The sequence below is a fragment of the Penicillium crustosum genome (assembly GCF_028827405.1).
Source record: "Penicillium crustosum strain IBT 35664 chromosome Unknown utg000004l_segment0_segment0, whole genome shotgun sequence".
Lineage (NCBI taxonomy): Eukaryota > Fungi > Ascomycota > Eurotiomycetes > Eurotiales > Aspergillaceae > Penicillium > Penicillium crustosum.
The window spans coordinates 1,310,929-1,325,073 of NW_026623125.1; the positions used below are offsets into that span (position 1 = coordinate 1,310,929).

At 47.5% G+C, this 14,145-nt stretch overlaps 7 protein-coding genes across 7 annotated transcripts; 4 read left to right on the forward strand and 3 right to left on the reverse strand.

Moving 5' to 3' along the window:
- Positions 1-16: 16 nt before the first annotated feature.
- Positions 17-684, forward strand: N7487_009554 (uncharacterized protein; the record flags this gene model as incomplete). Its single annotated transcript, XM_056877284.1, has 2 exons — positions 17-553; positions 634-684. The coding sequence occupies 2 exons, from the start codon at positions 17-19 to the stop codon at positions 682-684; spliced, it is 588 nt and encodes a 195-aa protein (XP_056725864.1).
- A 274-nt stretch (positions 685-958) lies between these two features.
- On the reverse strand, positions 959-1,660 carry N7487_009555 (GNAT family N-acetyltransferase; the record flags this gene model as incomplete). The annotated part of the gene is made up of 2 exons (XM_056877285.1): positions 959-1,013; positions 1,074-1,660. 2 exons carry the CDS (start codon positions 1,658-1,660, stop codon positions 959-961), a joined length of 642 nt encoding a protein of 213 aa, XP_056725865.1.
- A 480-nt stretch (positions 1,661-2,140) lies between these two features.
- N7487_009556 (uncharacterized protein) lies at positions 2,141-3,003 on the forward strand (the record flags this gene model as incomplete). Its single annotated transcript, XM_056877286.1, has 2 exons — positions 2,141-2,551; positions 2,608-3,003. The coding sequence occupies 2 exons, from the start codon at positions 2,141-2,143 to the stop codon at positions 3,001-3,003; spliced, it is 807 nt and encodes a 268-aa protein (XP_056725866.1).
- Positions 3,004-6,687: 3,684 nt separating this feature from the next.
- Positions 6,688-8,301, forward strand: ergS (the record flags this gene model as incomplete). The annotated part of the gene is made up of 1 exon (XM_056877287.1): positions 6,688-8,301. One exon carries the CDS (start codon positions 6,688-6,690, stop codon positions 8,299-8,301), a length of 1,614 nt encoding a protein of 537 aa, XP_056725867.1.
- A 401-nt stretch (positions 8,302-8,702) lies between these two features.
- On the reverse strand, positions 8,703-9,665 carry N7487_009558 (PX domain-containing protein YPT35; the record flags this gene model as incomplete). The annotated part of the gene is made up of 5 exons (XM_056877288.1): positions 8,703-8,775; positions 8,844-8,901; positions 8,960-9,054; positions 9,134-9,159; positions 9,225-9,665. 5 exons carry the CDS (start codon positions 9,663-9,665, stop codon positions 8,703-8,705), a joined length of 693 nt encoding a protein of 230 aa, XP_056725868.1.
- A 1,470-nt stretch (positions 9,666-11,135) lies between these two features.
- N7487_009559 (uncharacterized protein) lies at positions 11,136-11,828 on the forward strand (the record flags this gene model as incomplete). The annotated part of the gene is made up of 3 exons (XM_056877289.1): positions 11,136-11,226; positions 11,298-11,392; positions 11,457-11,828. 3 exons carry the CDS (start codon positions 11,136-11,138, stop codon positions 11,826-11,828), a joined length of 558 nt encoding a protein of 185 aa, XP_056725869.1.
- A 409-nt stretch (positions 11,829-12,237) lies between these two features.
- On the reverse strand, positions 12,238-13,458 carry N7487_009560 (uncharacterized protein; the record flags this gene model as incomplete). The annotated part of the gene is made up of 5 exons (XM_056877290.1): positions 12,238-12,510; positions 12,559-12,630; positions 12,701-12,798; positions 12,887-13,315; positions 13,365-13,458. 5 exons carry the CDS (start codon positions 13,456-13,458, stop codon positions 12,238-12,240), a joined length of 966 nt encoding a protein of 321 aa, XP_056725870.1.
- Positions 13,459-14,145: the final 687 nt, after the last annotated feature.

The following is a 14,145-nucleotide window of genomic DNA, read 5'->3' on the forward strand; positions in this document are numbered from 1 at the left end:
ATTCATCTGTTCTATCATGTCTTCAGCCCTCTCCATCAACACGATGTCCACCCCTATTCCAACTCAGGCAGACAACCTGCCACCTTTCGACGCCATTGAGATCGTCACCCGCAACGACGCTTCCAGTGTCTGGGGATTTAAGCACTGGTTGCGCGAGATTCAGGTCATCCTTACAAACCTCAATCTCTTGGCTATCATTAGCCGTGACCTCCAGCGTCCCACTCGCGACCACCCCCACTATCAGAATTGGCTGCTATGGTCCAACGCCATTGGTCATTGGTTGGTGTGCAATGTGACTGAACGGAATTCCTCTATCATTGTGTCTATGCATCGTGGCCTTCAGCTCGCCGACGAAATGTGGTACTACATTGAATGCTTGCAATGGACTGAGGAACACTCTACCAGACGCGCGGAGTTCGGCAAGCTTTGGGGCATGAAACGAGACCAATTCGACACCCTTACGGCTACGTCTCTGCCTGAGGCACACACGCTATGTTCTGCGGCCATCTCGATGCCGTCTTCAACTGGCACACCGCCACCAAGGAGCACCTTGGTGGGATCAAGGAGGAGCTGCCACACTTGGCCAACATCATCGACCGCCAGATCTGAACTCGCGATGCAAGTGGCGAGCAGTTCCAGGGCCATCTCACCGGCATCCTTGACGCTCTCAAGGAGCGCAACTAGAGTAGGTTCCTCTCTGTTCTCAATTGATGACTGTTCACTAATCTCTCACTTCCACCTTACAGTGCTGGGGCCATTGAATGCCCCCCAGATTGGGGGAAGGATACGGGGAAAGGGACTACGGTGGCGGTGGGGGGAGGGAGGGGAGGGGAGAGGAGGGGGTGATATCTGGGTGGGAAAGCCCACTAGCCTAGTCCCTGAAAATAAATCTGCACTTTCATCTTGCTCAAGTTGCTTTTTTGTCCATTGACCTAGATAATGTTCACTGACTCCCAAGTCACTGAATATCCGTTTCATCTGGCATTGTCCATTGAAGATACACAGTGTCAATCCTAGAAAGACCCTATCAGCTGGAACAGTCCATTAGTGCTACCATATAATACTCAACTTACCAATGACCCATCTTTCTCCCAACATTCTCCAATTGCCCTTTCTCAATGAATCCCCATTTCATGCACCATTGCCTCAGTCTCTCTCCATCAGCTGGTGCCTCGGTGTCATATGGTATGATTGCAATGACATTCCGAACAATAGACGTCTTCATCACACCCATAGAGCTACCAAATCCAATGCGTGGAATATCGCCCACTCTTTCCTCGCAACGGTGTTCAATTTCACCCTCCTGCACCAGACGCAAAAGCTTTCTAAGAATAATGGTTCCATAGCCATACTGCTGCTGATCATAGCGCATGAAGATGGACAGCTCAACGGTCGGTGCATATGACAGCAAATGACCACGGAACGGAGACAAGTAAGCGTAGCCAAGGATCAAGTCTGCCCCGTCTGGTGTCTTCCGGGTGTCAGACACAATAACATAAAACGGGAGATTTCTTCTCATCAGATCCCGCAGAATATCCTCGTAGTGGGATATCGGTGGTGGGGTAGTCGCAAAAGTGGAACAGCTGTTAACAATGTACCAGTGATTGATATCCCGAACTTGGGGGATATCGGCTAGAGTAGCTGGGCGATTCGTGATCATTTTGTGTTTTATCGTAAAAATACAAGAATATAAACAGTGAAAGTGAAGGTGAATGCTTGGAAAAGAGATGTAAGACACGCGTGGGCAGACATGTTTATTCGTTGGTTGTCAATTTCCTATCTGGGATTAGCGTATATACGGATACGCTAGCTATATTAGGACTGGCGTACATAGTCGCCCGCCAATCAGGAGTATAGGACCGAAGAACAATACATCCATCTGCTTTACCTCTCGAAGCGATCGTAATGCAGTTGCATTCTGCTTCTACAAAAACCGGCCAAAAGTGACGATTTAATCAAAATGTACAATCGCTTAGGGCTTGTCCCGCGCGTTGTGGCGCTTACCTCTTTTCATCGTCTCAATCATTTTCCCCCATGTTCACGTCGCCATGTTCACGTCGTTATCACCCCCATCCCTCACCCTGGGGTCCCATATTCCCCAGCACTCTCCCACATTCTCTAGCACTCCATACCTCACAACATGGCTTCTAAACGTGTGGTTTCCGAACCTAATGGCACTGGCCGAAGTGGTGACAAAGAAATCAGGGACGAAAACCCCCACGTCACTCCCTCAGAGGCACCGGCTGCCACCACTGTAGTTCCTACTGCTGCACCCACCGTCATGCCCACCCACATGCAATCCACCGTTGAAACAGAGGGACCGACTGTCGAGACCATTGAAGACATCACCGAACACGTGCACGAGAACACGCGAGCGGAAATGCAGCCTGCCCGTCTCCAGGCCTCCGCGCCAGGCAATGGAGAAGGAAGCAGCTCGGCACCTACTCGCCACCACCGTGACTGCATCGTCTCCCGCACCGTGCACCGTCATCCACCTTACCTAGCTGAGGTTCCAAACGCCCTGCTTGGACAAGTCTGGATCGACCACATTGTCAGTCCTTCGTATCTGTTCTCCAAGAAACACATATGCTAATTGAAAGAACATAGGATTCCATGTTGGGCGTCCGCACCGAACGTCAGACCGAAGACATGCAGTTTTGCATTGAGCACATGTCCCGGATCCTTTTTCTGGCAAACAACATGTTGAGGCAGCAGAGAGAGCTTTTGGCGGATCTGAGACGCATCAATAGCGAAGAACACCATGCAGATTCTTCCAGCGAGCTTACTGATTTCGATGAGCTTATGAACTTCAGTGATCTCCTGGCGATGAGCGATGATGATGAGAATGAGGATGGCGGTGATGATGAGGATGATGATGGCGGTGATGGCGGTGATGGCGGTGATGGTGGTGATGGTGGTGATGGTGGTGATGGTGGTGATGGTGGTGATGGTGGTGATGATGATGACAATGCTGCCAATTGGAGCGATACTGTGAATGACTAGTTGCCTCCTATCTTGTCCTGCCTTTCTCTGCCAGGTTTCTTGTGTCCCTCATGTTCTGAGATGATCTTTTGTGATTTCGACATTGAGTGCTTGTGTTGATCAAGACCTGCATTGCGGTTTTATGTACGGCCCATTTCAAGCGGTCTTGAACTTGACGATACCCGTCTCTTGTTTTGTTCATGAAATTACTTCCATTGCATGCTCTTGATAATTCCGTAACTAACTCATGGACACTTAGCAAACGTTCCAATGGTGGTATACTTGTTCGATAGCTAACTGTGCCTAGGTCGGTACGTCAGTACAAGGAGGGCCAACTAATGCCTAGTGACCCGGGGAAACTTGGATGTATAAATGCGCTGGTTGTTTGCCTGATGGCCGTCCTTTTGATTCCTGTTAGGTGGATTCAGTTATTTAAATAGGGGATAGAAGGTGGGATTTTTGTTTGATATGACAATTTTTACGTCTAACTCCATACAATCAGGACGAGGGCATAATTTTAAGAGGTCAGGGCCGCCTGCGTTTCTTATTCCTGGCGACATTTCGAAGGAGACAAGAGATCACTGTAGACCAAATTGGAGTACGTCGTTTTCCACTCTGATTCATTGTTTTCACAGTTCATCAGAGGAATGAATTAGACCAAGAGGGAACCCGTACAGCCGACGAAGTGCGCTAGGCGTAAAGCTTTACAACCAGCGGGTTCCGCGGGGCCCGCGGAACCCGCGCCGCCGCTGTCTGGTTCTAGATTCGGGAACCAACTCCACTTATCAAGTTACCTGTAATAAAACATGTTATTGTGTTTACTATATTTATACGAAAAGAAACACTGTATTCATCAATTCACAAATTAACGTCATGTATACATACATTTAACACCATACATTTAAAAAAATAAAAATAGAACATGTGATAAGCTATATGCCCACGTTATAACGTGGATCCTGGTCGTTCCGGCATCCCGGCCGTTCCGGCACCCCATCAAAATATACAATTTATTACATTTTTCAAACGCCATTTAAACCAGCAAAACACCGTTGAATTCAATTTAAACCTTCTGCGGGCATTTAGTAAAACTATGCCCTTTTCCTCCGCACTGAGAACATGTAAATTGCCGACGTACAGGGGGCAAAATAGGAAGTGGAGGTTCACCCTGGGGTTCGAGAGCAGGTGTAGGATGAGATATATATCTCACACTAACACCTTCCTTACCACCAACATTGGTAGTAGGATCTGGAAGCCCTGTTAAACTACCTATGTTAGGTATTTGCTTCTTTGATTTCTCCCTTTTTTTAGTCTGCTTTCTATTCCCCTCCCGTAAACGCTTGATTTCATCCCGCATTAAGATATGCTCATGAACTAGCTTAACCGACATATTGTAAAACATTTGAAGATCACGTTTGGTAGGCGAAGAGATCTTATCAGTAGCTGAACTTAGACCAGAATTGAGCCTAGATTTGCGTTTTTCTAGCTGCCTAGTCGTCTGAGGTATACCAGTAGAGATATTACTGCCTGATGTTGAACCTTATGAAACTGGTCGATCTGGTAGAGGCGGAGATTGAAGGCGAATATTGAGCTTTGATAGTACCCGATCAGGGTCTAATGGCACTAAACCAGTAGCTGCGAAGGCACTTTGAACGATAGACTCTTTGAATAAATCGTTACGAGCCGCTAGAAAGATATCAAGGAAGTCATCTTTTTCGATAGAATCGATACCTAATCGGGTGTATTCCGTAACCCGCCTTCCGTAGGAGTGCTTTAACACAGCAAAACAACCAACATTAAGAGGCTGTAAAAGATGAGAGGTATGCGGAGGTATATAGATTGGTATGATATTGTTTTCCTGGCAAATCTTATCGAATGTTGCTGTAAGATGACTGTCATGGCCGTCGAGGACTAAAAGACGATGTTTTCCTTTTGTCTGACCTATAGTATGCGGAATAAAGTGCTTTTGGAGCTAATCAACGCCAATTTCATTGCTTGTCCAGCCGTTTGGACTAACGTTAAGAGCCCAATGCTTTGGAAGGTCGTCGAACTATCGTAACATAAAGTTTTTGCCTTTAAAGATAACGTATGGTGGGAGCGCTCGCCCGGAGGCGCAGATTGTTTCAATAACAGTCACCCATTCCCGATTGCTAGGTTGTAAAACGCCCCTCCGACCGGTATAAAATGACTGTGTAATAACCTTCGTCGTTGCACTAACTCCCATCGCAAACCCCGATTCGTCAAAGTTATAGATATCATCCGAAGTGATACCATATTGAGCAATCGTTTTTTTAACAAGCTTAAACCACTCAATAATAGTATTTGGATCTTCCATTAAGGCGCGTTTATAGTCATATCTGCGAGAGAATCGACTAGAAAGCTCGGGATGTCGTTTAATGTATTGTGTTGGCCAATTCTTGCTAACGGTCTGGGGGGTATGATCTCCACGGTGTTCGAGTAGTAAATTGGCCATATCTCTCAATATAGCGATCGTAAGAGCAGCACCTCTATGATCCATAGAGATTAACCAATCTTGGATTGATTCCTCTTCTAGTTGGGTGAATTTATGGCCTGTAGCCCTTATGTCAGACCAACTAGTAATCCCTTTCATCCGGTCTTGTAGCGTAGACCGCGGGACTTCGAAAGAGCGAGCAGCAGCAGCAACAGAGGTAAACCGGCCATTTTTAATAGCCTTAATTGCCAGTAGGAGTCTACCTTCCTGCTCAACTGATTTCTGAGCTTTTTGACCGCGGATTGGCGGCATGGTGGGCGTTTGAAAATAGGAGGTTTAGTGAGGAGAAGAAAAATTGACGTGACTGCCGGAACGGCCGGGATGCCGGAACGACCAGGATCCACGTTATATGGATACATGCATGATATTAACCTCGACTAAAGTCCCGTCGTGCACTTGATCGCCCATAAATTGAGATAGAGTCTTGGAGGCCCAGGGTTCAAACAGCTTCATGGCGTCTATGAATGTGATCTATTCATATAGCGGCAGGCCGCCTAATTGGTTTCTCATTGGGGCGAAGCGTTCCATTGCGCCGATGGAGAAGAGGCGCTGCTTCGGCATGGCCAGGCTTCAGTGAAGGCCTCAACGAATACGATTCGGGCACATAAGAGGTGAGACTCACGTGCGTTTATTGTCTAAGATCATGTCGTGAAGGCGGAGAGACAAGAGATACCAACCCTGAAACTTTTGACCTCAGGAATAATAATACTACAATATATCATTTTTTTCTGTTCTCTAATTCCAGCATTCTATTTTCTTCACGAAGTCACTTCATCCAAGCTTTTTCTTTGCGTCAATCCCTTTCTCTGATAGGACGAACTGGGGACCCACAAGGCTGGTACCAAAGACTGGTCCCAGTCGATCACACCATTGCTGCATTGTGATTGGTGAACTTCATCTATACCCCTACTTAGGTAGAGGGTCTGCCGTGGTAACACTGGAGCCTATGAACCCTGAAAAATGCCTCTGCCTAATGACAGCGCTGTAGGTCCACGGGCCCGCGGGCGTACTGCTTACTAGATGCAGACGTCGGGGAAAGCGCAGTGTCATATTTGAATAGCTCTCGCCGTTTTTGACTTCTTCGATCTCTGATCGTTGATTCTTGGTTTGTTTACGCTTTGTACTCTCTTCGATTCTTCTTTACAATCCTGGTCTCACCCTTCTGTCCCCAACACCCAGTCTCCGTCATCATTATGACCGCACCTACGGAATCCCACGAGGAAACCACAATGACCAAGAAGAAGCGAGCACGCCGCGCACGAAGAAATGCCCCGGCTCCCGCCGCAATGAAGCCGAAAAAGACCTTATTTGCGGATGAGATCGGAGATGTCCTAGTTGACCAGTTGCTCTATGAGACGCCCAAACGCGACGACGAGGATAACAATATCGATGTCTCCTCATTTTCCCTCATTGACCACTTGCGTAACAACATCTCAGCATGTCCCGCGGCCTCTTCCTGTTCGAGTTCAGCAACCTTCCATACAATACCCCATTCCAGCCCAGCGACGAGTGTGAACAGTCATGAGCCCTCAGTCGCTCCCTTACAAGTGTCATCGAAGGTCGATGTCCTCGACCAAAACGGTGATTGCCTTCACGCGAAAACAGAAAACCAAGGCCAAGATTCGGTATTCGGACTTGACGATTTCAAAACGATCACAGCCATCCAACAGATAGCTGCATTACATGGCAGAGTGGCACACATGGGAATTCTCGATCACAGCTACCGATTCTTCGTGAACAAAGCAAGAACGGCAGCGTTGTCATTTAAGCCCCGAGACGGAGTGGCTGTCATCGGCGGAGATCCATTATGCAATAAAGAGGAAATCCCCGAACTCCTATCCGAATTCGCAGCGTACCGCCAACGGCATCGCTTGAGCATAGCCTTCATGGGCGCCAGCGAGTCCTTCCTCAACGATCACTCAAAACTAAACGGCTGGACAACCATCCGTTTCGCCACAGAACGTGTACTCAACCCCCAAACAAACGAAGTCATCCTCGAGAACAGTGGGAAACGAATCTTGACAAAGAGCCGTCAACTCACAAACAAAAATAAAGGCGGCATTACCATGGGCGTGTACGCCCCCGCCGTCCACGGCATAGACCAAGAACTACAAACCAACCTAATCACCATCTACGATACCTGGCGCGCCGAGCGCAACGCCTCAGCCTGCCCACAGGCCTTCATAACCGTCTATGACCCCTTTGCTGCCCCCGCCCTGATGACATTCATCTACACCCGCGCCCCAGACGGAGAAATCAACGGTTTCGCCGGTCTTCGACGCCTCAGCTCCGGCGGATACCATGTCGACCCCTACATCGCAGCCCCAGGGAGCGTGAATGGAATCAGCGACCTCCTCCTCATCATGGCTATGGCACTCCTCCGACGCGCCGGCGTCACGTACCTCGGCCTCGGCGTCGAACCGCTCGAATCACTCACCAGCGATGATGTTAGCGGCATGCCATGGCCCTGTAAGAAGTTCACACGCGGTCTGTACGGTCATGCGTTCCATCGTCTGCCCATCGGCGGCAAGAAGGCATACCATGATAAATTCCGTCCAGATCCTGATCAGGAGTCGGATCTTTATCTTGTTTTCCCATCTGGCATACCCAGTCCCCGACATGTCCTTGCTATGACCCATATGGCCAATATCAGTTTGCGGAAAATGTTCCGGGCGGATGTTGAGGCTTTTGCATTGACTCGGAAGTTGAAGGCAGGTGGTAAGAAGGAGGTTTCGGCAGAACAGACTGATAAGGGTAAAGGGTTTGAGGATGAGGTCCTTGTATTATACGCACCTTGTGTGCGTTAAACATCTTCTCGTTCCATTGTTTCTATTCTAGCGGCCCTGGACACTACATCATACTCAAGGCGTTCTCTTCTACTTGCTTGCCCCTGGTGTTCCTTCTAGGATCTTTGTACTTTAGTGGCGTCATTGTTCAGTTCTTTTCAAAAATTCCTTGCCTGATTATATGTGTATCTTGCTACTTCTGCCTATTGGGTGTTTGTTTGCCGGGTAGCCAAGGGTATTTAAGTTTTGATCTTTTCTGGGTCTCACTTGGTAAATAGGAATAGGAATAGTTGAAAGAGACCTCTTCAGTACCAGTATCAGCGCGATATGTGAATTATGATGTACAATACAATGCAAAATGCGATCCCTAAACGCCCACCCATAAAACCTATCCCGTATCACCGAGTGAAACCGGGATTCAATTAAGACATACGACCGAAAAGGAAGTCTTTGACGATAGGGGAACCCGAAAACTCTGGGTTTAAAAGGACACAGCTAGAAATGTGTCAGCAATTAGTCTAGAGAATCAATGCATGGTAATGAAGGTGCGATGGTATACTCACTTCAAGAAATATTCCAAGCCCACACGCCTTGATTCCAGAAATTTGGGTCGGAATTTATCTGATATGACAATCGATATTAGCCAATAGCATAAATGGGAGGGGCTACAGGAGCATACAGATAACACTTTTCGGCGGCAATGCAGGCAATGCATTCCTTGCATGCGGGAAAGAATTAACTAGCCGCTGACGCAGGTCATCGAACTCGGAATATCTATAGCAAATCCAAATATCAGCTGCACGTCCTCTAAACCATAGACACAGAGGGAAACCGGGGAATATAAGCAACATACCTCATCCGGACAACAATCGGACCACCCTATACCAAACACAAAAGTTAGAGAACCATCCCAACCACATTCCCCAACAAGACCAAAAACTCACATCAAGTGTCTGGACCGTACAATTCCACACAACATACGACCCAACCCCAGTCATGCCGCGCACAACAACATGATCATCGATCGCAACGCTACTCGCCCAGAGTCCCCGACTCGTCTCCGAGTTCGGGTCGGCAGTATGATCTTCGAGGGTGATACGCGCAGCGCCGCTTAGCGACGACTGGGATACATGCGAGGCATTGCGCTCGTGCCGACGCCAGTAGGGGGGCACTACGACGGAGAGAGGGCGGGATGTTGTGGAGGTAGAGGATGCAGAGCTCTGTGGCGGGCCATTTTGGCTGTTTGTGTTTGCCGCGGTGGGATCGTCATGGATGTTATCGGTATCGGTGTCGGGTTGGAGTGCGGGGAAGGATTGGGTATCTGGGTGTGGGGAGAAGGGGTGTGGCTTAGATGCCGGTCCGGCCTCCTCGGATGCTGGCTCCATCCATTAGATGCTGTGAGCGATAGTCGTGTCGGTGGTCTGGTCGGTGACAATGGTGTTTTGTTAGCTTTCATGTTGGGGTTCAATGCGTTTGGGTGTGGGTGTGGCTGAGGTCGGGGATGGTTCCGATGAGGTGGTCTTTCCCCCATTATGCGGGGTGGCAAGTATAAAGTGCTGGAGGGAATCGAGCTATTTTGGACGGGGTTGATGCGCAAGGATGGGTCGGAGTTCGGGGGAGTTGTACATGCGATCCGAGGTGAGACAGACTAACCTTGAAAGTGTATGTGGTGGCAAGACAGTGAGTATAAAGTGTGTAGATAAGTGTTGGGCTCAAGAAATTCAATTGGAGTCGATTTGAGACAAACGGCGGTCACGGGCTATGGCTGGTTTGGGGTTAGTGGCTTATCTAAGGCTATCTACCCAAGTGGGCAAATAGGGAGATGCCGGGGAAATGTCCAATTCGTTTTTGATTGACATATTTTGATTGTATTTCCTCTCTAAGATCTCAGATATGACAAGAATTTCAAATCTGACTGCTTTTGAACTCGAACTTGACGCTCTCAGGATTTCATCAGACTACTTGAAGCCAAGCTGCACACTAATCCTAATATGGTAAGCGTTGCTTGGATGATTGATCGTCGTCCTCTAATGTTTAATTCTCTCAACTCAGACTGAGACATGCCACTTTCCTATCTTTGAAGAGTACTGTCATGTCTTTGAAGTGGAGACCCGGGGGGTGACAGATGTGACACACAGTGAGCTGTCCACCTGGGAAGGACAAACGTCGCTTTGGAGATCAAGATATCCCCGGATCGACACATCTCAAGGGTAAACCCCTATAGCGGACCCTTCTTTCAATAAATCCACACCTCACTTCCTAAGCAATGGATCTCACTACTGAACTCACTTGGCATGGTCACTTGGCATGGAATACATTTGGCTTGCCCAGAAAAAGAAAAACAAATTCGCTGCGGTAGAACCGCGAGGGTGGAACTAGTGCGTGCCACCATGCAAACCAACTAGTGCATTCTATACATAGGCAGGTATAGTCCTGTGATTGCTTTTTTTTCCTTTATGAGCTCCCCACTCCTCCCTTGCTGGCTACTTTTTTTTTTCTTTCTCCTCGAGCTGCTTGTACCTCTGCATCTTTACATCTTCAAAGAACAGCCTCTTGCTATTGGCTTTAGATCATCATCTGACATCTACATCTCTCCTCATTCCTCACTCTGTTCTGGAAAGAACCTAGGAATTCATGCTCAGTAGGTTCTAAAATTTCCTAGCTCCAATACAGCTTTTCCCCCTTCATTCCATCTACCCTAGGTAGCTATCGCTATCTCTCTATCTGCGCTCTAGAACCTGTATCAGACTGTCACTGGCATTCTTGACAACAAAAGGACTAACACTAAAATTTAGTAGCTGCCCGCTGTCAATCTCTGATCTCGTCTTCAATCACCATCAGGTTCAACCGACACCATGCTGTCCATAACCATGTTCATCCTCGCTTCGGCTGCCACTCTAGTCAACGGCCAATTCGACCCGACATCAGTTCCATATGCCACAAGAGGTTAGTCAGTGTCTTACACCATCTTCTTCTTTGCATAAAATCATGATACTAACATGTCATCCTTCCCTCAGAGGCCTGGTGTAATTCCCAAACATCCGCATGCCCCATTCTCTGCCTACAACTACCAGGAGCCTCGGGCACACCCACATCAAACACTTGCTCACCTGTAAGTCCTTCACATATCATTTCTTCAAGGAAAAAGGACGACTCAGCTAACCTCAAAACCTTAGTCCACATTACTTTACTACTGCCTATGCAGCAACAACGTAACCCCCAACTCCAGCGAATATTCCCAAACAATCCCCTACTACACCTGCACAGAAACCAACAACCAATGCGTTCTGAAATGCAACGGTGACTCCACTTGTCAGAATAACTGCAGAGTAAACAACCCCTGTGGAGCACAAGATCCAAAGCGTGTTAATGTGACTACTACTACTGCCAAAGCTGCCACCCCTACTGCATCAGAGACCCCTGTTAATACTCTTATCAATGGAGCTACTGGTGCTGCTCCGCGCATGGCCTCGGTCGATATGAGTCATGTCTATGGGCTTTGTGTCTTGGTTGGTGGGTTTGTTGCCGGTTTTGCTACTCTCTTATAGAGTGTAAGGGTCTATGTCTTGATTGGCTCGCCCTGGGGGCTATGATTCAAGGGCCAAGTTGGTTATTTGGATAATGAAACTTGGAGTTGTGGTTCTTGCTCGAAGTTTTACTAATATTGGCTAGTCTTTTATTGCTTTTTGGGGTTGCATTTCCGGCTGCATTAGCATTGAGCGTCTCCTTTTCTTCTTTTCTTCTTTTCTTTTCTTATTCGCGAGTATATGGAGTAATATATTGTTGGCCTCTCGTTCATTACATCTTGTTTCAACATTGCCTACATTGGTAGTGGATCTTGCTATAGAACATTATTCGGCCCTATTTAATGCATACATGGGTTATTTACATTCTCAAAAACACATTTCTGGGTTTGAATTAGCGACAGGTTCAATTGACCTATGATTTTCATCAAACCTATATCTTTGCCCGCGCCTTCGTGCTATCCATTCGCTGCCCTTCATCATCTTGCTCCGCAACTTCCAGTACTGGGAAGTTAGCAGGCATAATCCGCCTCGGCGTCGATCCTGGGATTACAGAGTATTTGGAAAAGTCAGAGACTCCACATTTCTCCCTGAGGAAGTCCTCGTCTGTATCCAGGAGCCCGTTCACTACTTGGTGTGGGGCACGAAGCATGGCCAGAATAGCGTCTGAGAATATCGTCTGTTGCAGCGTGTCAGCACTGAAAAACTATAAAAAAGAAAGTTGATAGCATGACATGTCGAGAAATGGACATACCGGCTTTCTCAAATCCTTTTTGTAGGACGCGTCGGATCCCTTATTATGCTCCGTAGCTGCTGACTCAATCGACTGGAAAGTAAAGCAGTCAGAAATCCCCTCGCAGACTGGCTCGAAATAAAATTAACATCACGACACATACCGATGCAGGCCAGATACTTGTCACCGCCATTTCATTTCGGCCTTGACGCACAAAGTCCATGGCCAGGCCTTTGACCAAGACACTCATTCCGACTTTGCCTACATACAACAGATCACATATTAGCACATAGAATCAAACACACTCAATACCAACCCTGGCCTCCAGAACCATCAGATACAAACTCACCCATTGCATAAGCAGTCTTCCCCCTAAAGAACCTCGAATAAATAGGCGGCGAAACAACAACAATGCGTCCTTTCCATCCCGCCTTTTCAAAGAAAGGCAAAGCAGTCTGAATAGTCGCATAAAGTCCCTCAGGGTTCACCTGCTGCATAAGCTTAAACCGCTTGAGAGGCGTATTCTCAACAGAAGACCACCAGATTGCGCCGGAGTTGTACACGAGTACATCGAGTTTCCCGAAGATGCGAACTGTTTCCTCGACGGCGTGCTGGATCTGCGCCGCGTCGCGCACGTCAACGGCGACCGTTGCTGCGTGTCCACCCGCTTCGCGGATTTCGCGTTCTACGGTGTTGATAGTGGACTGTGATGAATTTGGGTCTGGTGGGAATGGAGTCACTTTTGATGCGTCCGATGTTGTTTTTGCAGATAGCATTACTGATTTTGGGTTAGTTTTGATGATCTTGGATTTGCATGTGGTCTGTACCAGTATAGCCATTCTTTGCTAGGTCGATGGCAGTTTGGCGCCCGATTCCTCGTGATGCGCCTATTATCAAGGCGACTGGTTGGTTTTGGGACATATTGAGGGGCTTGGTCTGGTTTGTGGTTTGGTTTGGTTATGTTCGTAGAAGTCGAATAGCGGGTTGATTGACGTTCCGCTATGCTCGTTATATATATACCTCGATATTTGTGATTACTGCCGAGTTCTGTCGATTATATATCTGGTTATGCAGTCGGCAAAGAGAAGGATTATAATCAAGATATTCGGGCCCCGGGTCGCTTTTATATAGCCGAAAGGCTGACGATGCTTAATTTCCTGATTACTCAAGTCCCGAGGTAGTCCCCGCAGGTCGAAGCCTGTGGATCTTCGGTGTCACGCATCAGATTTAATATCCATGACCATGAATTTAATCTATATGTAGTCTTAAATGGCTCACTACTTCTATTCTATGCTTCTTGATGATTAGAAGACATTCTCGATAGCATGTTAATACAATTAACCTGCCAAATGGACACATACTGTGACAAATCGAGCGGCATCTAGTTTTCACGTCATCCTTTGGCTTTTTGGATCTTTAAAGTTATTAAAAAAAGATACCTGAATCAAAGATGTTTAGTCGCTTTCAGAGAATAAGATTCTGTTTTGTCCTATCACTACACATGTAGTTATGTCGATCGTGTTCATCGAAAGAACCCCTGGATGGCGGTGTGGTAGGCGGTCAGGTCCTGCCAGGCAATCAATCACCCATCACAATGATCGGCCGACT